The sequence below is a fragment of the Alexandromys fortis genome, unplaced genomic scaffold (genome assembly GCF_014885135.2).
Source record: "Alexandromys fortis isolate MF-2015 unplaced genomic scaffold, M_Fortis_MF-2015_v1.1 scaffold_29, whole genome shotgun sequence".
NCBI lineage: Eukaryota > Metazoa > Chordata > Mammalia > Rodentia > Cricetidae > Alexandromys > Alexandromys fortis.
In genome coordinates, this window is record NW_026067891.1 from 2,681,874 (window position 1) to 2,706,230 (window position 24,357).

At 47.0% G+C, this 24,357-nt stretch overlaps 1 protein-coding gene across 2 annotated transcripts in view; it reads left to right on the forward strand.

Moving 5' to 3' along the window:
* The window catches only part of Fam234a (family with sequence similarity 234 member A), a 28,226-nt gene that overhangs the window by 2,590 nt on the left and 1,279 nt on the right, over positions 1–24,357 (forward strand). The window contains exons 2-11 of one of the 2 annotated variants that reach the window (XM_050135212.1): positions 15,741–15,852; positions 18,167–18,463; positions 20,256–20,372; positions 20,698–20,889; positions 21,612–21,742; positions 22,255–22,387; positions 22,610–22,739; positions 23,082–23,222; positions 23,536–23,611; positions 23,805–23,960. In XM_050135212.1, coding sequence (XP_049991169.1) covers positions 18,199–18,463; positions 20,256–20,372; positions 20,698–20,889; positions 21,612–21,742; positions 22,255–22,387; positions 22,610–22,739; positions 23,082–23,222; positions 23,536–23,611; positions 23,805–23,960 — 1,341 coding nt within the window. In that variant the 5' untranslated portion in view covers positions 15,741–15,852; positions 18,167–18,198. The remainder of the gene's footprint in view (positions 1–15,740; positions 15,853–18,166; positions 18,464–20,255; positions 20,373–20,697; positions 20,890–21,611; positions 21,743–22,254; positions 22,388–22,609; positions 22,740–23,081; positions 23,223–23,535; positions 23,612–23,804; positions 23,961–24,357) is intronic. The other variant, XM_050135203.1, reaches the window with a different exon arrangement.

Consider the following 24,357-nt stretch of genomic DNA (forward strand, 5'->3'; position numbering starts at 1 on the left):
TGCCGGCCACCACTCTGCGTTGTCCTTGGACAGGGCGAGCAGTAACAATAAGTGTGTTAAATTTCTGGAAATCTCTGTCACGAGAACCCAGAGGGGAACCCTAAGCCACCGTGGTATAACGCATCACGGGAAGTGTCCCGGTGGGTTTTTGGCACATCTGTGTTCTACTTGCATTGTAGGAGCAGGTAGAGGAAGAGGGGCAGATGCAGAGGCAAGTGCAGAACAACAGTGTGATGGGGACAGATAGTGGCTGTGAGACGTGGGTAGGGTGGCAGGCAGACAGGAGCCAGGGATGGAAGGACTGGCGTTAACCAAGGTTTTGACTTTGTTCTGAAGTGGTCATGACTCATTCTAGACTCGTAACACGACCAGGAGATATTTTTGGAACATCTGAGAGGGCTCCAGAAATCACTGTGAGAAGTTTTAAAATACAACCTAAGTGGTCGCCATGAGGAGGACCTGGGGCTGTTGAGATGGCTCAACCTGTAAAGACACCTGCCACCAAGTCTGCTGATCTGAGTTGGATTCCTGGGTCTCACATGGTATAAGGAGAGAACCAGCTCCTGCAAGTTGTCCTCTGACTCCCACAAGTGCTGTCAATGGCATGCATGTGCCCATACACATGTAGGCACTCATTAAATAAAATAAAATGAAATGAAAAATATAAAAAGGAGGGGCTAGATCGACAAGATAGGTGAGTTAGGCTCTACAGGGTTTCTTAAATGTCCTGAATTTTACCACGCATCTCACTGAAAATTGATCTTGAAACCCACACTCTTGGTGTGATGCACTTCCAATCTCATTTGTAAGCGCCTTCACGGAACTTAGGTTTTTAGACTATAACATGTACAAAAATGCTGACTCCTAACTAAATAATCAGAAAGTAGGTGCTGACCACTCATGTGATTTATCTCTGAAGTGGAATACGTTTTAGAATGATCATAGGTTGAGCATGCAGGAGTCGTGTGTTAGTTCATTGGTGAAAACAGTTGGTTTTCTGTTGACCTCACTCAGTCTTGGTAGTTGATTCACAGAGCTGGTGTTCTCTATTTGTCTGTGAATGTATAGATGTGTCCATTAAGAAAGTCTTAAAAAAATGATGTGGCAGTCAGGCATGGTGGCAGAAGCCTGTAATCTTAGTATTTGAGAGTCACAGGCACACGAATCAGAAGTTCAAGTCAGCTAGATAGCACGTTGAAGGCCAGCCTGGGTAATAAGACCCCGTGTAAAAAACAAACAAAAATAAAAAAATATCTAGAAACAGACAACGACAAAAATAGCGATAAGAATTGATGCAAAACTTCAAGTAAATTGATGCAAATTAAAGCTATAATTTACCTTAATAGTCCCCTACTAAATGTAGGGGTGAAAAGGAATAATACGGATTCATAGGGGAATTGCAGGAAATAAGTCTAATCTAGACTTCAGGAAAAAAGTTTATCCCTTGGGCTAATCTATAAGACTTATCTGAGACCATTTTCTTCTGGGCTGAATATGGTCTGTGTGTGCACTGTGATAGTTTTTGTCTTAGTCAGGGAACCATGACCTTAAGATTTGTTCCGCTTTGAGAAATGATTGTGCCTCTGTGCTTTGTGGAGAGGCAGTCGTGTCCGCTGTAAACAACAGAACACTGTAACTCTCTTTGTCTCACATCTGCTTGGCTCAGCTGGAAAACCCGGTGCTGCCTGGTTGGTTGTTGGGGGCGTCTGTCTCAAACATCTCATATTTGAACCCAATTAGACTACAGGGACCAGTCTTGGAGGTGGTGCAGGTCATGCAGTGTAAAAGACTTTCTTTTGTTCTTTTTTTTGGGGGGTGAGGGGTGGTTTTGAGACAGGTTTCTCTATGTAACCTTGCCTGCTCTAAAACTCTCTGAGTTTGAGGCCAGCCTTAAACTCAAATCCACCTGCTCCTGCCTCCCAACTGCTGGGATTAAAGGTATTCGGGACCATGCCCACCTTGTTTTTGTGTTTTGTTTATTTGAGACAGGGTTTCTCTGTGTAACAGTCCTAACTGTCCTGGAACTAGCTCTTGTAGACCAGGCTGGCTTTTAACTCAGAGATCCTCCTGCCTCTGCTTCCTGAATGCTGAGATTAAAGGCATTTGCCACCACTGCCTGATTTTGTTCTTGTTTTTTAAGACGGGATCTTGTTATATAGCCCAGGCTGAATTTCAGCTCACTGTGGTGCCCTGCTTTAGCCTCCTGAGTCCTTTAATTACTATGTACGGTCATGCCCGTATATGTAAATATATATATATTTAAATATTTATTTATTATGTATACAATATTCTGTCTGNTGTATGCCTACAGGCCAGAAGAGGGCACCAAACCTCATTACAGATGGTTGTGAGCCACCATGTGGTTGCTGGGAATTGAACTCAGGACCTTTGGAAGAGCAGGCAGTACTCTTAACCACTGAGCTATCTCTCCAGCCCAATATATATATATATGAAAGAGAGAATAATTAGATAATGAGTATCAGGAAGTTCCCAAGAAGGACACAAGCTGAACACATGACAAGACAGAAAGTGGAGCCAGGCAGTGGTGCACACATCTTTAATCCTAGCACTCAGCCCTCAGGAGGCAGAGGCAGCTGAACATCTGAGTTCAGTGCCAGCCTGGTCTACAGAGTGAGCTCTGGGACAGCCAGGGCTGCACAGAAAAACCCTGTCTCAAAACAACTGGAGATAACGGCTCATGGGTTAGATGGCTCAGCAGTTAAGAGCACAGGCTGCTCTTGAAAGGACCCAGTTCGATTCCCGGCCCCTGTGTGACAGCTCATAGCCTTCTGTAACTCCAGTTGCAGGGGATCTAATACTCTTTTCTGATTTCTGTGGGCACCAGGCACAAGTGCGGTACACAAACATATATGTATAAACTGTTTTAGATCAAAATGCTTGATTTTGAATGCTAGATCTTTTTGACTAACCTCCTTTATTCATAGAACTTTTGCTTAAAAGAATGAGTTTGCCATGGTGGTGTGGGCCTATAATTCCAGCACCTGGGAGGTAGAGGCAAAAAGATGAGGAATTCAGGGTGAGTTCCAAGCCAGCCTATGCAGAAAAGAAAAGGGGCCTTGGACAGTAGAGGACTTGCTGTGAAAGAATGAAAAGTTGAGTTTGGATTCCCAGAAGGTAGACTCCATGTTGACCTCTGGCCTCCACATGCATGGATACACATGCACAATAACACACACACACACAAACACACACCACAACACTTAGATTTTTGATCAGGTGCTAGGAATATATATAATATATATATATACACACACACACATATATATATGTGATTGTGTTTATGTATATGTATATATGACCCTTTGCTTTCAGATCAGTAGAACTGCCATTACAAGTTATTTGCTCTGCCCATCCTGGGGATTTCAAACCTCCCATAAATTTGAAGCAAACAGAATCAGATTCGTTTTTATTTTTAATTGTCTCTGACTCAGAAACTCAGAGCCCTTAGAGGAAGCGTATTTCATTTCCTTTCTGCATCCACTGTGTTTATGAGCTACACAAGCTCTGGCACAATTTTATTGTTCTTTCCCCACAATCAGCGTTTTCACCCAGGTCATGATAGGCGTGCTACTGGAGGACAGGTGTGGCAGCCCATGGAACAGAGAGTGAGTGTCTAGTTTCCTGATAGTCCGTGGAGCCAGGGGACAATCTGTCTGAAAAACTATCATAGGTGTTGTCTTGCTTCGAGCTATCTTTTGTTTTGTCTCCACCCCCCCACAATGATATATATCATAGGGTTGGGATATAACCTATTAGATGTTTGCCTTTTTGGCGTGCATAAAACCTTAGTTTCAATCCCCAATCCCTAGTGCTGCAAAACTTGTGTGTGTGTGTGTGTGTGTTTGTACATGTTCATGAGTGTGCATTGGGAGGCTAAATTGACATCAGGTATCTTTCTCAGTTCTCCATCTTATTTATTTACTTATTTGTTTGTTTGTTTATTTTCTGTATACAAGTGCTTTTTCTGTGTGTATGTTTGGGCACCACCGAGTTTCTGGTGCCCATGGAGGTCAGAAGCAGTGTTGGATCCCTTGGAACTGGAGTTATAGATTTGTGAGCTGTCATGTGGGAGTGAGCAATTGAACCTGGGTCCTCTGAAATAGCAACAAGTGTTCTTAAATGTTGAGCCATCTCTCCAGGCTTAACAATAAATTGCTAAGAAGTTTATTTTAAAACAGTTTTTTGGTTTACATGTATTTTTGCCACTTATTAAAATGCAGGTAGATTTGCAAACTAGTGAGAATGATGTGCTTGTTTATCTTTCCTAAGAATTAAAGTTAGGCTGAGGCTGGGGGTGGCGGACGCCACACACCTTTAATTCCAGAGCTTGGGAGATGGAGGCAGGTGGACTCTCTGTGATGTCATGATGTCTCGGACAGCCTGGTCTGCAGAGTGAGTTGGAGGCCAGCCAGGGATACACAGTGAGACCCTGTCTCAAAAATAAATAAGTAGCCAGTGTGGTGGTGCACACCTTTAACCGCAGCACTTGGGAGGCAGACGAAGAAGGATCTCTGAATTTGAGACTAGCCGGGTCTACAGAGCGAGTTCCAGGGCAGCCAGGGTAATGTAGAGACTCTGTCTCAATAAATAAAGTTAGCTCAAATATTCAATACTGCACAAGACAGCATCTTCAGAACTTTCTAAGTTGGATGATGTTTTTATTTTGTATAAATGCATGATTAAAAGTGCCAGAAGTCATTTAAGAAATTATGAGAAATTTGGTCCCAATTCTAAAATGGAATTCTTTGGGGATTGTTTTCATTTTAAATGCAAGGTACCTCTGTTAGACCCTGAACTTGCTATGTAGCCAAGGCTGATCCTGATCCTTGATGCTTCCTGCCTCCCTCTCCCAAGTGCTGGGGTTCCAAGTGTTTACCACCGTGCCTGGTCTTGTTTTTCTAATGACCAAATGTACTGACTCTGGTTGTTAGTGTAATCACCGCAGTGTGGCAGGGACAGTGCCAAGCTCGGTTTCCTTGGCAGCCAGGCCTTGTAATACTTTGTCTGTTGCTCCAGGTATTTTTAATGACCACAGCAAATGAAAACGTTAATACCTTTCTGGCAGTGCCGAGCAAATTTCTGAACCAGCCTCATGCTGCCTGTGTGAAATATGAACTGCCTGGCTTTGGTTTGTTGCTCTTGGGGCCTTTAATAACTACCTTTTTTGTTGATGTCTGAGTAGAGTCCCCAGAATGTTCTTCCTAGGGATCCTGTAGGTGCCATGAAGGAATTTCTCAACAGTATTTTTGGACTTTCCTTTCCAAGTTAAGCCTGCACTCACCGTTCTGCAGTAAGACATTAAGCCCTGTGTGGAGGGTGCTTAGCAATGAGAGGACGGGCCATCTGTCCCTTTGGTGTTTAGGCTGTCACTGTGGTCTGGCCTACGTGATCCTCGGTGAGTGTGGCCTTTGCTCTCTGCTCTGAGGATTTGGTGATCTCAGTTTTGATGACTTAGGCTGTATGGTTTTTATCCACTATGAAAAGGGAAGTGATTGCAGTGGTGGCTTCAAGAAGCCAGTAATTCTGCTGAAACAGAGCTGCAACAGGCCAGTGGCTAGGCTGTTCTTGGAGTATGTCCCTAAGTTACTGAAAAACTCCTCCAGTAATGATATTCTTCCATCCACAAGCAAAGCCAAACAAAAGGTTCCTGTCTTTGGAGCAAAGCAGTTTCATAGAACTGGGGGCTTGAAGGCGTTGGCTAAGGCGCCAAGGGAGCTGGTTCTTCCTCCTGAACTTGTATGAACCTCTGACTTCATTTTTTTTTTTTTTTTTGGGTTTTTCGAGACAGGGTTTCTTTGTAGCTTTGGAGCCTATCCTGGAACTAGCTCTTGTAGACCAGGTTGGCCTCGGACTCATAGAGATCCACCTGCCTCTGCCTCCTGAGTGCTGGGATTAAAGGCGTGTACCACCACCGCCCTGCCCACCTCCTTTTGTTAAGGGGTTACTTTACTTTTTTTATTTATGTTTTATTTTGAACTAATGATGCATTCAAAAGCTATTGTAAAAATCATATAGTGTCTTGGCTCCCCTGCGTTTGGATGGTAATGGTCTCACAGACTGAACGTAGTCCTATACAGAAAGTTATTTGTTGCACAGTGTGTGTTAGTCGGAGGCCAGCTTTGTCTCATCAGCCTGGCAGCCTTTACCTGACCTTGTCTTTGCACAGGTCCAGCTGCATAAACCTTCACTCTAGGTGACACTGATGTGCCAGCCTTACGATCAGGATGCCAGTTCGTACCTCGGAAGAGACACGCCCTGCCCTGCTATACCTTACCTCTTACCCCAGGCTGCATGGGAAGACTTGTCCCAGACCATTCCTCCGCAGAAGCAGGTGCCCAGGGGAGCTGTGCAGTCTGCTCACAGAGACTCAGTGTAGGCTGTGATTCCCCGGGAGACGAGCACCGGGCATAGAACACTGTCTTTTACTGAGGGAGAAGGAAGCTCTCATCTCTTCTGTCTGGCTCAGGTGCACTTTGGGGATAAGTGACATTATTTTTATTTGATTTGGGGCCACAGTCTTCCCCAGGGCTTGGTGCTGTCAGAACAGGAGCCTATAAAGAAAGATTACAGTGGAACTGGAGCGACGGCTTGATGATGGAGAAGACTTGCTGTCCTTGCAGAGGACCTGGGTTCAGTTCCCAGCACCCACAGGGCAGCTCACCACCATTGCAACTCCAATTCCAAGGGGATCCAATGCCCTCTTCTAATCTCTGTGGGCATCAAGCAAGCATGTTGTATATAGACATACATGCAGGTTAAACACTTATACACATAAAATAAAAAAAATATTTTAATGCTGGTGGTGGTGGCACACACCTTTAATCCCAGCACCCGGGTGGCAGAGACAGGCAGATCTCTGAGTTCGAGGCCAGCCTGGTCTACAGAGTGAGTGCCAAAGCAACAGAGAAACCCTGTCTTGAAAAATATATATATTTTTTTTTATAAAAGGTCACAGTATATTTTATAAAGTATTTATCTTAGTTAGTTTTCAATTTCTGTGATAAATCAGGTGTGGTCTCACACATCTTTAACCCCAGTAGAGGCAGGTGCATCTCTGTGAGTTCAAGGCCAACTTGGTCTACAGAGCAAGTTTAAGACAGCCAGATCTGCATAGTGAGAACCTGTCTCGAACAAACAAAAAAGAGTACTTATTGCTCTTGCAGAGGACCCAGGTTTAGTTTCTAGAACTCACAACTATCTGTAACTCCAGTTCCAAAGAATCTGATCCCCTCTTCTTGTCTCTGTGGGTGCCCACCTCATGGTGTCCATACATACATGCAGATAGACACTCATACACATAAAATAAAGACATCTTTTTAAAAAGACTTTCAAGTGGGATGGAGAGATGGCTGAGGGGTTAAGAGCACTGGCTTCTTTTCCAGAGGTCTTGAGTTCAATTCCCAGCAACACATAATAGACCACAACCATCTGATGCCCTCTTCTGGAGTGCAGGCATATGTGCAGACAGAGCTACCAAAGGCCCTGAGTTCAATTCCCAGCAACCACATGGTGGCTCACAGCCATCTGTAGTGAGGTCTGGCACTGTCTCTTGGAAAGTGAATATATATAATAAATACTGTCTCTTGGAAAGTGAATATATATAATAAATACTGTCTCTTGGAAAGTGAATATATATAATAAATAAGCAACAAAAACAAGAAACAAAGAACCCAGGTTCAATTCCCAGCACCCACATGGCAGCTCACAGCTGTCTGTAACTCCACTTCCAGGGGATCTGATACTCTCACACAGACATACATGCAGGCAAAACACTAACGTACATAAAATGCAAACAAATAACTAAATTTAAAAAATAATTAGAAGGCAAGCTAGTTTAGTTCTTGTTATTTATTATGACTCTGTGTGTGTGTGTGTCTGTGTGTGTGTAGGGGGAGCATAAATGCCCTGGCTTACACATAGAGGTCAGAAAATACGTTTTGTGAAGTCAGTTTTTCTTTCCTTTCACTTCCAGGGATTGAACTCAGTTCTCCGGGCACATGGCATACACAGCAAGTGCCTTTACCCACTGGACCATCCTACCTACTCTCAGTTCCTTTGCTTTACCCTTGAGTACCTCTCAAGGTTTCTGTCTACTGGCTATTTTCCACGGAATGCCTTCAAATTTCCAAAGGCTTCACAGTAGAATTTACTATCTCCCTCCTGTGGATCATTTGTTCTGGATTCCAATATAAAAACAACCCTGTGAAGCCAGCCTTTGTCTGGGGTGAGGACTGTGGCCTTGGGGCGTGGCCAACGGTCACCTCAAGAGGCCTGTGACTTAAACAAAGTTCTTTAGCTCTTTTGGACTTAGAAACCCAGGGTTGACATGTATATATGCTGTGACTTCCTTTGTACTAGCTCAAAGTAGAAACAACTTAAATATCCTCTAGTACATGTCTGTTCAAACCGCAGCATCCACACATGGGCTGCTCAGCCCAGAACGGGAAGAGACTGATAATATCTGTGACAACTTGGGTGGACCTCATCATACTGAGTGGAAAAAAACAACTTCAAAGTTCGCATACCGTGATACACTTATAAAATGTTCTCTGAAGACAATATTTAGAAATGGAAAGTTCAACCGGTCTTAGTGGGTGTGCCTTTAATCGCAGCTCTTAGAAGGATCAGGAGCTTAAGGTCACCCTGAGTACATAGGCAACTCCAGACTAGTCTAACTTAACAGGAGCACCTTTACTAAAAAGAGAAAAATGTAAAAAGATCGCTCAGCAAGTAAAAGTACTTGTCATATAAGCCTGGCAACCTGTGTTCAATCCCTAGAAGCCACAGTAGAAGAGAACTCCTTTTTTTGTTTTTTGTTTCTGTTTTTTTCTATCTACTTTTGTTTTTGTTTTGGTTTTTGGTTTTTTTTTTTTTTTTTGGTTTTTCGAGACAGGGTTTCTCTGCGGCTTTGGAGCCTGTCCTGGAACTAGCTCTGTAGACCAGGCTGGTCTCGAACTCTCGAACTCACAGAGATCCGCCTGCCTCTGCCTCCCGAGTGCTGGGATTAAAGGCGTGCGCCACCATCGCCCGGCTCTACTTTTGTTTTTTAATTAAAAAGAAAAATAGGACTGGAGAGATGACCCCATCTTTCAAAACAGCATATGCTCTCCCAGAAGACCCAAGTTTGATTTCTAGCACCCACATAGCAGTTAGCAACCCTCTGTAGCTCCAGTTCCAGAGGCCCCAACACCATCTCTGGCCTCCAAGGGTGTGCGATACATACAATACATGCAGGCAAGACACTCATCCACATAAAATATGATTTCAATTTTTTTTTTGTTTTTTTCAAGACAGGGATTCTCTGTGTAACAGCCTTGGCTGTTCTTGAACTAGCTCTTAGACCAGGCTGGCCTTGAACTCACAGAGATCCATCTGCCTCTGCCTCAGCCTCCCAAGTGCTGGGATTAAAGGCATAAGCCGCCGCCACCACCTGACTTTAAATTTTTTTTTTTGTTATATAGTTTTCTGCCTGCATGCCAGAAAGGGGTACTTGATCTCACTATATAGGTGGTTGTAAGTCACCATGTGGTTGCTGGGAACTGAACTCAGGACCTCTGGAAGAACAGCCAGTGCTCTTAACTTCTGAGCCGTCTCTCCAGCCCAGTTTTAAAGTTTTTAATAATTTAATAATGTGTATGAGTGTTTTAATAATTTAATAATGTATATGAGTGTTTTAATAATTATGTATGTGTATGAGTGTTTTGCCTGCATGTATGTCTGTGACCCACACACATGCAGTGCCCAAGGAGATCAGAAGAGGGTCGTGGATTCCCTGAACTGGAGGTATAGTTGTTAGGTACCATATGGGTGCTGGAAACTGCACTGGGGTTCTCTACAAGAGCATCAGGTGCTCTTAACTGCTGAGCTGTCTCTTAAAAGCATCTCCTGGCCCAGCAGTGGTGGCGCACACTTTTAGTCCCAGCACTTGGGAGGTGGAGGCAGGCGGATCTCTGAGTTTGAGGCTATCCTGGGCTACAGAGTGAGTTCCACCACAAGTTCCAAAGCTATACAGAGAAACCCTGCCTTGAAACCCCTTCCCCAAAGAAAAAGGAAGAAAGGAAGGAAGGAAGGAAGGAAGGAAGGAAGGAAGGAAGGAAGGAAGGAAGGAAAAAAACACAGTTCTGATATATGGAAATCTAAGTCAAGATTCTGAAATGGTGGGTAAGAGTCAGTCATACATTTCAATATATACAGTTCAATATAGCATAAATCCATAGGCTTATATGTAAATAATTCAAAATTAATGTTTAAAATGGAAATATTACAGTTAGTAATGACAGCACACTGTATCTAAACCAATTGGGCAGGTGTGCATTTGACAGACTGTTTGGAAAGTCAGAACTAAAATAAAAACAAAATAAAAGAAACTCAAGCTATTAGGTACAAATAAGGAAGCAATTTAGATACAGAAAGAAAGAAAGAAAGAAAGAAAGAAAGAAAGAAAGAAAGACATCAAAGTGATAAGGTATTAAGAGTGTTTCTCAAACCTGCCTCCACCTGGCTGCGTGAGCCACAGCGCGGTTTTACCCTTCTGTGTGGCTCATATGTGTTCATGTGTGTGCATGCTTGGAGACCAGGCATCGACCTTGGCTGGGACTTGGTGGGCTCCATTTTGACGAGGCTGGCCAGCCAGAGTCTCAGGTTCCACCTGACTCCGCCTCCCTTCCCCCTGACTCTGCCTCCCATCCATCTGACTCCGCCTCCCCTCCACCTGACTCCGCCTCCCTAGTGCCTGGTCACAAAGCTCACCAGCCTGCTCAGGCTCTCCACAGACCTGAGGGTCAGCGGGTCAGCTCCGGTCCTTGACTGCCTACCCAGTTCTCATTCTTTTCTTTTTTGAGACAGCCTCTCAGGCAGCTCAAGGTAGCTCCCCATATAGAGGAGCTGGCCCTTGACTCACAGAGGTCTACCTGCTTCTGCTTTCTGGATGTTGAGATATAAGGCATGAGCCACCACACCTGGCTTTTCCTGAATTTTCCAGACTGGGTCTTAAGCATTTAGTTAACCTTAAACTCATTAGTTGACAAGCATAGCCTTGAACTTCTGCCCAGGCCTACCTAGGGCTGGGATCACGTGGGTCAGCCACGCCCGAGTTCTCTCACCCTTTTAGATGGAACCATTTCGAGCCTGCACCTTTAATCCCAGCACTCAGGAGCTTTGGCAGAGCACAGGCAGGCGGAGCTCTGTGATTTTGAGGCCAATCTAATCTACAGAACAAGTTCCAGTACAGTCAGAGCTACACTGAAAAACCCTGTCTCGAGAAAAAAAAAAAAAAAAAAAAAAAAGAACCATTTCTGCACTACTTCCTACAGCCATTTTATCGCATAATGACTAGGGCGAATCTTTAGTGCTCTTTTCTGGCGAATCAGGATTTTCTGGGAAAGCTGCTTATGGTGTTTTCAGCAGCCTCACCAATGCTTCCACACCAGATGCCCAGCACAGCGCTTGAGTAACTGATGGAGAAACGTCGAGGTGAAGTTCTGGGTCTTTGTTTACAAGGCTGTGCCCAAACGGTCCCCCATGTCTGCCAGTCTTGACCGCCCCTCTGCTGGCTGCTCACATTCACCTCAGCCCCAGATAGAAACTGAGTAACAGAATCATCGCTGTTTCTTTTGGAGGCAACAACAGGATTAAGGCCTGGGCTTGCAGCATGCCAGCCATGTACTCTGTCCCTTTCTGCAGGCCACACTTCCCCTGGGCCCTTTGTTTCCTTTGACACGGGTCTCATTACAGACTTGCTATGTAAAGATGGTGTTGATGTTGCACTCCTGGTCATTTCCCCCCCACCCGTCAGTTAAGATTGCAGACATGCATTGTCTGGATCATCACTGATTTATTCATTTATATATCTTTTTAAAATTTATGCCTTATTTTATTCTGTATGGGTGTTTTGCCTGCATGTATGTCTGTGTACTGCATGAATGCAGTACCTATGGAAGCCAGGAGAGGGCATCAGACTCCCTGTGATTGGAGTTACAGATAGTTCTGGGCCAGCATGTGGGTGCTAGAAATTGAACCTAGATCTTCTGGATAGCAGCCAGTGCTCTTAGCCATGGAACCTCTCCAACCTATTATTTACTTAAAAAGAAAATAAATTAAGGACAATGGATGTAGCTCAGTGGAGTTCACTTGGCTCCTATGCAGGAAACCAGTCTCTAGTATCACAAGTAAATAAAATAGGGTGTCCTTCACTCCCCATCCCCAGGTCTCCTGATCTGGTGGGTTCCCAGGCCATCCTCACTTCACCCCATAGTTTTCTCCAAAGGTCCGACTTTGGCCTGGGAATCTGGAGACGGCTCATTCACAGCCTCTGCTGCTTCCTGGACGATGGGCAACAAGTGAGTGATTCCCACTTCTCTTAGGCCTCTGTGTTGGTTTTTTTGTTTTGTTTTGTTTTGTTTTGTTTTTTTTTTGTTTTTCAAGACAGGGTTTCTCTGTGGCTTTGGAGCCTGTCCTGGAACTAGCTCTTGTAGACCAGGCTGGTCTCGAACTCACAGAGATCCGCCTGCCTCCGCCTCCCTGTGCTGGGATTAAAGGCGTGCGCCACCACCGCCCGGCTCTAGGCCTCTGTTTTCTGTGAGTTCGAGGACAGCCTGGTCTACAGAGTGAGTTCCAGGACAGGCTCCAAAGCTACACAGAGACATCTTGTCTTGAAAAAACAAAAACAAACAAACAAACAAAAAAAGATACAAGGCAAGAACTGATTCCCACAAGTTGTTCCCTGACCTCCACATGTGCTCTGATGACCTGACGACCTAGCTAACCCGGCACTCAGGAGCATTCATGGTGTCCACTCACTACTTCTAAGCCTGTGGCAGAGATGGGAGCCTGGGCAGGCAGTGTTTTTTTCTTTCACTGGGCTCCAAATCAGAAAACAGATAACTCGCTGGTGGAGTGATGTACACCTGTGATATCCTGGTGCCTGGGAGGCAGAGGCAGGAAGATCACAAGTTTCAAGCCAGCCCGGACTGCATAGTGAGATCCTAGCTTAGTCCAAACCCAAACAAACAAAACAAAATGCCCAGACATAGTGGTGTACACCTGTACTCCCAATACTAGAGTTCAAGTCCGGCTTTGACCATGTGGTGAGTTTGAGACCATCCAGGGCTACATGAAGCCATGTTTCAAAACAGCAACAAAAACCAGTCACAGAAACTGGCAGTGCTCCATTCCCGCCACAGGCAACCCATCTGGTGTGATGTCATATGATAAATCACGAAGTATATTAACGTTTCCCATTCCCAGGGTGATAGGATGGCTGTGGGAAGGGCTTTTGCTGCTCACTTACCGACCTAAGTTCAATCCTGCTGGGAAGGAGAGAACCAACTCCTGCAAGTTGTCTTTTGACTGAACTCACACGCGGGCACATACACATACACCTGCTCACAATGAACGAATGAAGGAATGAACAGTGAAGCATAAGAATAAATGTAGTGAGTGGAGTGCTGGGCTGCGTTCAGGCTGCCCCGGCTCCCGCATGGCTAGCTTATGCCCCGAAATAATTACACAGAATCTATATTCTTTTAAACATTGCTTGGCCCATTAGTTCTAGCCTCTTATTGGCTAATTCTCACATCTTGACTAACTGATTAACCCATTTCTAATAATCTGTGTAGCGGCTTACCAGGGAGATTCTTAACTGGCGTCTGCCTCGGAGAGGAGAATCATGGTGCCTGCCTGACTCAGCTTTCTTTCTCCCAGAATTCTGTTCTGTCTACTCCGCCTACCTAATTTTCTATCCTGTCAGGGCCAAGGCAGTTTCTTTATTAACCAATGAAAGTAACACATAGACATCATTTCCCTCCTCCATCAAATAAAGAGTTTGCTGCTCCTTTAGCTTTGAGAGACCACCTTTATAGCGTAGCTACTCTGTTCATTTTACTTTGTTCACTTTTACTTGTGCCGCCAGGCCAGCTTTTGTTTTCCTGGTCGTAGGCATAAAATAGCCTTCTGGAGGTATCCTTGCCATATCTCCATAGATGTGTGGGCTATTCTGAAAGGACAGTAAGAAACTGGTAACATGCTTCTGCTCCTAAGATTTGCCCTCTTTTGCCTTCCAAAGATTGTATTAGATGTTTTCATTACTGAGTTTTTTTGGGGGGTACAGGTGCATGTAACCAAGCCAGGCCTTAAATCTAACATGTAGCTGAAGGTAACTTTGCGTTCTGATCTTCTTTCTTCACCACCAAAGTGCTAGGTTGCAGGAGTGCACCACCATGTCCACATATTACTGACCTTTTTAAACATACATTTATTTATTTGTTTGTTTGTTTGTTTAGGGTTTTTTTGAGACAGGGTTTCTCTGTAGCTTTGGAACCTGTCCTGGAACTCACTCTGTAGACCAGACTGGCCTCGAATTTATAGAGATTCACCTGTCTCTGCCTCCTGAGTGCTGGGATTAAAGGTGTGCACCACCACCGCCTGGCTAATTTATTTTATTCTTGTGCGTGTGTCTGTGTGTATGTTATCTCTGTGAATGTATGAACACGTGTGTGGAGATGGAGATGGAGGCAGGAGAGAATCAAACCCGCGAACCTGCACTTACAGGCATTAATGATCCAGCCACTGTGAGTGCTCAGATCTGAACTCAGTCCTCACGATTGGACAGCAACATTTTTAAATGCTGAGCCAATTAGGCCGATTTCAAAAATTAAAATAAATAAACAGAAAACCAAACTAACTTGTAGTGCTTTACGTGGCCCTTTGTTCTTAGGTTGAGGTGTCCACGTGGCTTAGGAATTTGAGAATGACTAAGAAAAGGAGAACAGGAGCTGGGGCTGTAGCTCGGATGGTAGCGTGCACACCTAGTGAACACGAGTCCTGGGCTGCCTCTCTGACTGCATAGACTGGGCGTGCATGGCAGCTCACTCCTGTGTTCCCAGCACGTGGGGAGTGGACGCTAGATGAGTTCAGGGTCACCTCTGGCACATAGTGAGTTCAAGACCTCCCTAGGCTACATGAGACTTTGTCTCAAAATACAAAAGAATGCCAGATGTGGTGGCACCTGCCTTTAACCCAGCACTCGGGAGGCAGGCAGATGAGTCTCTGGGTTTGGGGCCAGCCTGGTCTATATAGTGATATTTGGGCCAGTCAGGATTTCATAGTGAGACCGACCCTGTCTCAAAACTATCACTAACTCAAAAAAAAAAAAAAAAATTAAATAAATAAAAGGAAAAGCAGGATGATGCTGTAGCTCAGTGTTTAGGTGCAAGTCCAGTCCCCAGACAGATACACAGATGGATGGACACTAGTTTAGTAGCTTGAAACCTGTACTTAGATCAACTAAGTCTCCTGAGATTTGCCCAAAAGAAGAACGCTCTATACACCATGGTGAGCTGATCGAGGCGGTGTTCTCTTCTCTCCGCACCTCTCCTGGTTGGCAGTAAGATGAGGCTCCCCTTGGGAGTGAGGAGCACTGTGGCCATCCTCTGATTGGATGAGCCACAGCGGCTGAATTAGTGGTAGCTAATGAGACAGACAAACAAGGGCAGGTTCTCCGCACTCCTCCTCCACCTAGCTGCCCCTGGGAGCCTCTAGGAGAACATTAGTCCTGACCCTGACTCAGACCCCAGCCTGAGGGGCAATTATTAGACAGTATGGGGTCTGGGACCAGCGTTGTGTAGGCACCCCAGTGTGGAGAGTGTGGCTAGCTGTGGCAGGACCAGCTGCAGTCATTGGTGACCTGAAGTGCATTTACTGAAGGCTTTACAAACCCTTAGGTCTGCCTGGGCTTATGGAGGCGAAGACCATCTGCAACCAGTGATCAAATGCCCCAGCTGCTGGCCAGGAGATTCTGCTATTGAACAGGCCCTCAGGTGCCCCCACCGCCAGGTAGATCTGGGAAATGTGGACCTTAAGGGCAGATGGGCTGTGTTTTCAAACTCCTATGACCCTGCCTTATGCCCAGTGGGTGAAGGTTTCTGCTGTTGTTGAGACGGGGTCTTGTTCTGTAGCTCAGTCTGGCCTTCTACCGGGACAGTCCTCCTATCCCAGTTTCCCAAATGTCAGTATGACAGATGTGAGCCACCACACCTGACTTGAAATATGAAGCTCAGAGGTGCTTGCCTGCACAGCACCAAAAGATTCTCTGGTTTCCGACAGGTAGTGATGGCTGCTCGGCTCAGGCTGGAGTTTCCCCTAATTAGACTTTAGGGCTTCCAGAGCCCTAAAGATAGGATCAAAAATGCTAGCAGGTGGCTTCTCATTCGGTTCTCCTTGCCTTGCCACAAACAGTTGTGCTTTAGACATTCAGATGTCCCTTCCTTGTGTCTGCAGCGCTGGGCTTGCTGCAGCTTGGCTTCTCTCCAGGCCCGGCCTCGCCCAGCACCTTGCACCTTGCTGCTGCCCCCTGCCAGGTGCACTGCTGACTTTTCCCCCGGTTACCTCTCCCATACAGCCCGGCTGTGCTGCCCCATCCACCTCAGGGGCTTGGGCTTAATGTGGGGCCTGGATGACTCAATGTTTGATTTTCCCTTGGCCGACTCATTACCTTTGATAGGAATACCTCTTCTGACCTCCATTTGTGGTAGAAGAGACAGCATGCTGACATGTGACTATAGCCATGAACTGAGGAGATTGTGAGCTTGAGGCCAGCCTGGGGTGCATAGTTAGACCCTACCTCAAAAAACAAGCGAACAACAGCTACTACTACAAAACAAACAAACACAAAAAACACCATGGGCTGGAGAGGTGGCTCAGCAGTTAAAAGAACTTGCTGCCCTTCCAGAGGACCAAAGTTTGAGATGGTTTGGCTGTCTTGGAACTCTGTCTGTAAACCAGGCTGGCCTCATACTCAGAGATGCCAGAGATCCGCCTGCCTCGCCTCCCAAGTGCTGGGATTAAAGGCGTGCACCGCCACTCCCGGCTCATTTAAGATTGTTTTAAGTTGGTAGTGGGAGGCACAGGCAGGTGGATCCCTGTGAGTTCAGGGTAAATCTAGTCTCCTGTAGTAAGTTCCCAGTCAGCCAGAATTTGTAAGAACCTGTCTCAACAACAACAACAACAACAACAAAAGTTTCTCTGAAATTGGAATCTAGATTTTTTTAATTAATTAGCTTATTTTTAATGTGTATGGGTGTAATTTATTTTTAAGGTGTATGGGTGTAATTTATTTTTAATGTGTATGGGTGTAATTTATTTTTAAAGTGTATGGGTGTTTTGCCTGCATGTATGTCCATAAAGCATGTGTGTGCAGTGCCTGCAGAATCCAGAAGAAAGCATCAGATCCCATGGAACTAGAGTTATGAATCGTTGTGAGCTGCCATGTGGGTGCTTGGAATCAAACCAGGGTCCTATGGAAGAGTAGCCAGTGTCTAGATCTTATGTGGCAGACTTTTCCTGGGGAGGCATCGACTCACCCCAGAATGGGAACCCATGAATGACAGAACAAAGTCCAGCTTGGTGAACCGATAAATTTGGGGGGGTTACTAACAAGAATGTGGGTGAGGGGTCACTTGCAGGAGCAGAGAAGATCCCAAAGCAGCTGAAAGCACCCTAACTCAGGTAGCACCCTACCTCAGGAAGCTCTGACCAGGAGCTCTCTCTTTGCGCTGCTTTGTAGACCCTCCAGATCTGAGATTCCCCTGAGAACTTGGCTGGTCAGTCTCCCTCCCAGGAGCTGTTTCTCTTTCTGTGAAGCTGGGAAGGGTCCTTCCAGAATCTTTCAGGTTCCACTGTGCCTCCCACTCCTTCCTGGAGAGAATCTTTCAGTTCAGAGAAAACTGCCTTCCCACGGATCTCTTGGGAGTCCGTTTGTGAGAATGTTGGCCGCATCCGACTGTCACACATCCCCTTCCCCACCTGTGTGTCTGACAAATGAGCAGGGGCAGCTTGTTTAATGAATGTCGTGCGTGGGTTTATTGTCATTGGTTCTGGTCACCGTGTCCCCTAGTGAAGCCCTGGTGTTAGAGGACAAATATACTGGCTGCTGGTTTGCTGGTTTGTACAACCAACCTGCCTTTTCCTGTTGTATTGATGTCTTAAGTAGCATGTGTTGTGGACAGTCCAAAAATTCATATCCTTTTTTCTTGGGCTGGTGGTCCAGAGTGGCAACTGTAACCAATGCCTCAGAATCAGAGCACAAACTGAGTGAGATGGTGAGCAGCTCACGGAACTGCTGACCGTACCCATTTCTTCTCCCACGCAGTGAGCATAGTTAAGCTCTGGAATGTGCTCAGAATGGGCGATGACAAGGATCTAGAAGCTGAAATCCACCCCTTGAAGAATGAGGACAGAAAACCACAGGAAAACCTGGGAAACCAATCGAAAAGCGAGAACTTGAAGAGCAAGCCTCCGCAGTCCCGCCTGTCCCGATGCCGCACGGTGGCATTTTTCCTTTCCTTGTTTATCTGTCTCTTCGTGGTCTTTGTCGTCTCTTTCATCATCCCATGTCCGGACCGACCCTCGTCTCAGGGAATGTGGAGGCTTGACTACAACGCTGCAGGTGAGCCTGCCAGGGGCCTCTTTTCCCAGCAGGGTTCCAGACCCCTCACTTGGAGATGTTAGGAGCCTCTATTGGAACCGGAAGCACTGCCCTGGTCAGGTAATTAAGAAAAAGGAGGCTTATTGGCTGATTAATGGAAACAGTTCAGTGACTGAGAGGTTAGAGAAGGCCCATCCGCTGCGGGGGAACAGCAGATGTGGAGGTGTCCCGAGGTGGTCCAGGTGGGAAACCAAATCACAATTTATATCTGTCCCATGAATTAACCCTTATGAAAAGCAGCGGAAGAGCCTTTCCATTTTTAGTTTTATTTGTTTGTTTGTTTGTTTAGAGACAAGTTCTCATTTAACCTCAGGATGGCTTCAGACGTATGGTGGAGCTGGGCTGGTCTTGAACTCCTGCCTCACACCCTAACTGCTAGGATTATGGGAGTGTGCTCCCACACCTGTGGTCCAGGAGACTGAACCCGGGGCTCCATGAACTCACTCTACCAACTGAGCTGCATCCTTACTTCCCCAAGTCTTGCTTTTTTTTTTGTTAAGACTTATCTATCTATGCATATGAGTGTTCTGTCTTCCATTAGGACTGCAGGCCGGAAGAGGGCATCAGATCTCATTACAGATGGTTGTGAGCCACCATGTGGTTGCTGGGAATTGAACTCAGGACCTCTGGAAGAGCAGCCAGTGCTCTTTAAGTACTGAGCCATCTTTCCAGCCCAAGTCTTGTTCTTTTAATGAATGTATTTCTCTCTTTTTGTCTTTTTGGTTGTTGTGTTTTTTGTTTTTCCAGACAGGGTTTCTTTGGGTAGCCTTGGTTGTCCTGGAACTCAGTCTGTAGACCAGGCTGGCCTCTGCCTCTGGCAGATCCTCTGCAATAGCAGCCAGTGTATTTACTGAGCTGTCCACTCCAGCCACTGCTGTTTAGACAAGTTCTGGCTATGGAACTGTTGCTAGCCTAGAAGTACTATATTGCCTAGGCTGGCCTCAGACGTGTTATGTCACTGAGGCTATGAACTCATCCCAAACCTCCTGCTCCCAGTTCTCATGCAGAAAACTGCTCTTGGCTGGTAAGTAGCCACATTGAACATCTTCGCATGTGCCTGTTCATCACTTGGACATCTTAGGAGAGATGGCTGTGAAATCCTTCACCCACTTTTTTTTTTTTTTTTTTTTTTTTGAGACAGGGTTTCTCTGTGTAGTCTTGGATGTCCTGGAACTAGCACTGTAGACCAGACTGGCCTCGAACTTGCAGAGATTGGCCTACTTTTACTTCCTTAGTGCTGGGATTAAAGATCACACCAGGCCTATATTTTCTAGTTCTAATTCTGTCTAGGAGTCTGATCCATTTTGAGTATGATAAATGTCCAAATTCAACCTCTTATGGTTTGGTTTTAAGCATAGAGCTTCTCACTTGAACCCTTGATGACGGAGACACAGGGCCTAACAAGGGTGGAGTGTGACTGAACCCCATGCTGGTCTTGAGGATTGTCTTCTGTACAGATACTCAGATTTTTTTTCACTTTGTTTGTTTCTTTTTGAGACAAGGTCTTTCTTTTAGCCTTGGCCGTCCTGGAACTCTCTGTGTAGATCAGTCTGGCCTCAAACTCACAGAGATCTGCCTGCCTCTGAAGAAACTGCTTGTCTTAGTGAGGAAGATCCTGCTCTTATCTGGGGAGGGGGGGCACCTCCCAGTGGCAAGTTGTACATTGGGAGCACCAAACCACACAGAGCATTCAACTTGACCTTCCCAAAACAGGCATGGCCCGCGGAGCATAGTCTGTGACTTTCTTTTTCAGTCCCGTATGACTTTCTGGCTACGGGAGACGTAAACAGGGACAAGATCCAGGACGTTCTCTTTCTTTATAAAAACACCGACAGCAGTAACAATTTCACCAGATCCTGTGCTGATGAAGGTAATTCCTGTTCCATTTAACAAGGAGCCCCCGCCCCATGGGATGAAGGCTCTTTGTCCACACCACCTTCTTATTTGGAGCATTCGAGTGGAGGGGATTCAGGGAACCACCCCCATCCTTTTTTCTTTCTAATAGAATAGGCTCGATAAGGCTCTCAGTTCCCTCACTCTACCTGGGGCCAACCCCAGTGCCTTCTGAGACTCTGGTCTAAGGGGAAGTAAGGGAAACGGGCTCAGTCACGTGGCTGAGACACAGAATAAGGGAGCCAGGAGGTGGCAGAACACTGTCTGAGACTGACCAAATGGTTGTCCCCTCTCCCCTCCAGGCTTTTCCACTCCTTGTGCCTTTGTGGCTGCTGTGTCCGGGGCCAATGGCAGCGTGCTCTGGGAGAGACCTGTGGCCCAAGATATCACCCTTGTAAAGTGTGCCATACCACTAACGTCGGACAGTGAGGTGTCTTCTGCCTGTATCCTTGTGGGAAGACTAGGTTCTTTCATTGCGGTCAGCTTATTCACAGGTCAGCCCTGGCTCTCTCCTGGGGGTTGCTGAGTGGGTAGGAACCTTTCAAATGAGGGTGTGACCACTTGGAAGCCAGTGGTGTCAACTCTTTCAGCTGCTCTGCCGTGTTGCCTTTGTGTCTTTGCAAACACAGTTTGCATCTTGCTGTGGATGCTAACAGACAACTAGTGTCACCTGCTATGAGGTAATAGTGGTCAGCCTTGGCTCCTGGTGGCTTAGAGGGCCAGACTGAGCCTACTGATGCCGCTCTCCTAGAACAAGTCTCCGAGCTTTAATGTAACAGGCCAGAGGAAGAAAGACATACCCAACTTTTATGTGAGCGTCTGGGGATCTGAACTCTGGCCATCACACTTGTATAGCAAGTGCTTTAACCATTGAGCCATCCTCCTGCTCCATGATGTTGCAGTTTTTTGCAAGGTCATACTATGTAGTCCAGACTGACCTGTATCCCAGGCTGGCTTTTCACTTGCAGCAAGCCTCCTGGGTCAGCTTCCTAATGCTGACATTACAGGCCTGAGCCGTGGTGCCCAGCTGCCTTTTCGAGAGGCTATCTAGTATCTTCTAGTATCTTCTCCCTCAGCTGTGTGTGCTTGTTCTGCAACATTTCAGAGCACTTGTACACACTCCTGTATCTAAGTGGGCTGCCAAGAATGGCTGCCCTCATGTAAGTCTATCATTGGCTTGTCAAGATGATTGGAGCTTCTGTGTGTTTGGTTTTAGGGGAAACCCTGTGGAGCCACTCCAGCAATTTGGGTGGAAATGCTTCTGTATTGAGCCCCCTGCTCCAGGTGCCCGACGTTGATGGTGATGGCGCCCCAGACCTACTGATCCTCGCTCGGGAGGGGCACGAGGTGATAAGCATAGTTCTCAAGTACCCCAGGCCCACTTACTCCCTTTTCCACTTTTCCCTAGAGAGAATTTCTGTGACCACCCAGCAGGGGGTTCTCCCAGGGCTCTGTATCCTGAGGTCCACACATGCAGCATCCGAGGTCCACACATGCAGCATCTGAGTCCACACATGCAGCATCCTGAGGTCCACACATGCAGCATCCTGAGGTCCACACGTGCAGCATCCTGGGAGGCTCCATCTCTACAGGAGCTTGCTGGCTTCCCCATGGGTGGCAGAGCACACGTGGCTTATGTATGGGTTGGCATGAGCCTGCAGCTCCATGACCTACAGCTCCCATGTTTCCCAGCAGGCTGTGCAGCACAGTCACACATGCTCCCTGTTGGTCACTCTCCTCAAAGTACTTTTCCCCCAGACCCAAAGAGTGTTTACCACCTTCTCTGCAACTCCCTAAAGCTCCCCTGCCCTCCCATGGAGCAGGTTCTCCCTCTTCCCTACTGCTCTTTGTTACTCCAGGTCAGCGGGGCTATCTATTCAGGCAGCACCGGGTACCAGATTGGCCACAGAGACAGCCTGGGTGTGGATGGAGACGGTGGCGCCCTCCTCCATGTGACCAGAACGGGTGCTCACTATATTCTCCTGCCCTGTGGTATGTTGGATGCCACATTCTTGGGATGGGCTTTTTTCCTGGAGTGATGCTGGACAGAACACTGGGTTCCGGGCTAGATAAAGAAGCATGTAAATTGGTGACTGGCCATCTTGTGGCCAACAATCAGGAAGCCCAAAGGCTAGACTGGGTGTGGTTCCGGAGGTGGGACTGATGGGTGCACCTGGTCCCCATGGTGACTATGTCCTTCTGTGTTTTAAACAGCAAGTGCTCTCTGCGGCGTCTCTGTGAAGGGTCTCTATGAGAGAATCACTGGGAGAGATGGCCAGTTTAAGGAAGACTCCTACTGGGAGAATATGCTTAATAGCTCTGCCCACCGGAGGCTTCTGCCCAGGTTTGTCTGACACACAGGTCTCAGTTAGGGACAACCTTGTGTGGAGCACAGGGCAACCAAACTAGAGCCTTGAAGAACTGTTAGGCCGCCATGCCTTTGGAACTGAAAAATGGACAAGCAAAAGCAGAGAAAAAACTGAGAAGGCCGGGGTGGCTCCGTGATAGTGTGCTTGGCTAGCTTTCATCCTTGTTCCACAAACAGCATCTCATTTATACTTCCAAGCTAGGGAACTGAGAAACATGGAGATATACCATGGGGGCCTGAGGGAAGAATCCCAACAGGCCTGTCTTGGTGAGGCAGGACCCATATGCTCCCCTCACCACCTCCACTCTCCTCGTCTAGCTCTGGAGCAGTTCGCTACCTGATGAATGTCCCAGGGAAAGCTGGCCAGGACGTGCTGCTTGTGAGCTCTGAGGCCTGTATGCTGCTGGATGGACAAGATCTGGTGCCCAAGTGGACCCTTGGTGCAACTCAGGTTCTGAGGTATGTGCAGTTGCTGCTTAGTGTGGGTGGGGGTGCACGCCTGCTCAGGACCTCAGTGTGTCCTGCTGACTGGCAGGGGGGATGTACAGTGGACTGGAAGGCCTGTGTAATTCTGTTAGAGGCCTCCTTGCTGTCCTCGGATCTGTCCTTTGTCACTGGAGGGGCTTCTGAAGCTGCTGGTCACAAGTACTAGCCCCTCATCCCGGGTCTAGATGTGGGTAGCCCCATCCAACCCAGGAGCCGGCCATGGACATTTCATCTCAGATTCCTGTACCAAGACCTTCTGTGAGGTCTTTTTCCTTAATCCTTCCAGAAAACCCGTCCTTGGCCACTACAAACCAGACACTTTGGCTGTGGTCATTGAAAATGGAACCAGTATTGATAGACAGGTAGGCTGGCTGGGCTTCCTGTGTCGATTGGGCATCTACCTTGTCAACAGCTGATGACAAACTGTGAAAGCAGACAGTGCTGAGCCCCAGGCTGCTGCCCTCGGATGGGGAGGTGATTCAGAGAGCAGCCTTTGTGGCTGGCATGGCTGAGCAAGCTGGGGCTGTCTGCCAGTAGTGTCCCCTCCTTCCCCAGATCCTACTTCTGGACCTCAGTACTGGGTCTATGCTGTGGAGCCAGCACCTCCCAAGCCTACCCGGGGGCCCACCATCCACAAGCCTGATGACAGCAGACCACCGCTCAGCCTTCTTCTTCTGGGGCCTCCATGAGTTTGGCAGCGCCGATGAGATGGTACAGGGTCATATGTTCGGGGAATACTCCTTGTTGGGATCTGGTGCCAGATCCCCCTGGAAACTGCCAAGGACTGGACCACCAGAAGTCCACTGCATGAGCGCAGACCTGTAGAAAAGGGGTCCAGGCCAAGGAGGAGGTATCATGATGTGCCTTGGAGCTACAGGAGAAGGATCTTGGAGATGGGGTGGACCTGTAATTGGGGGGGCAGGTGCTTATGAACACCAGGAAGGACCAGGACCAGGTGGGGGAAGCAGGGGCTAGCAGATATTCACAGAACAGGAAGTGGCTTTCTGGGGGACCCTGGTAGACATAGTCTAAACAAGGATAACACATGGATAACCGCTTTTGAAGGTAACTTGAGGGCTGCGCACTTAGATGTGGCAGTGGCCTGGGT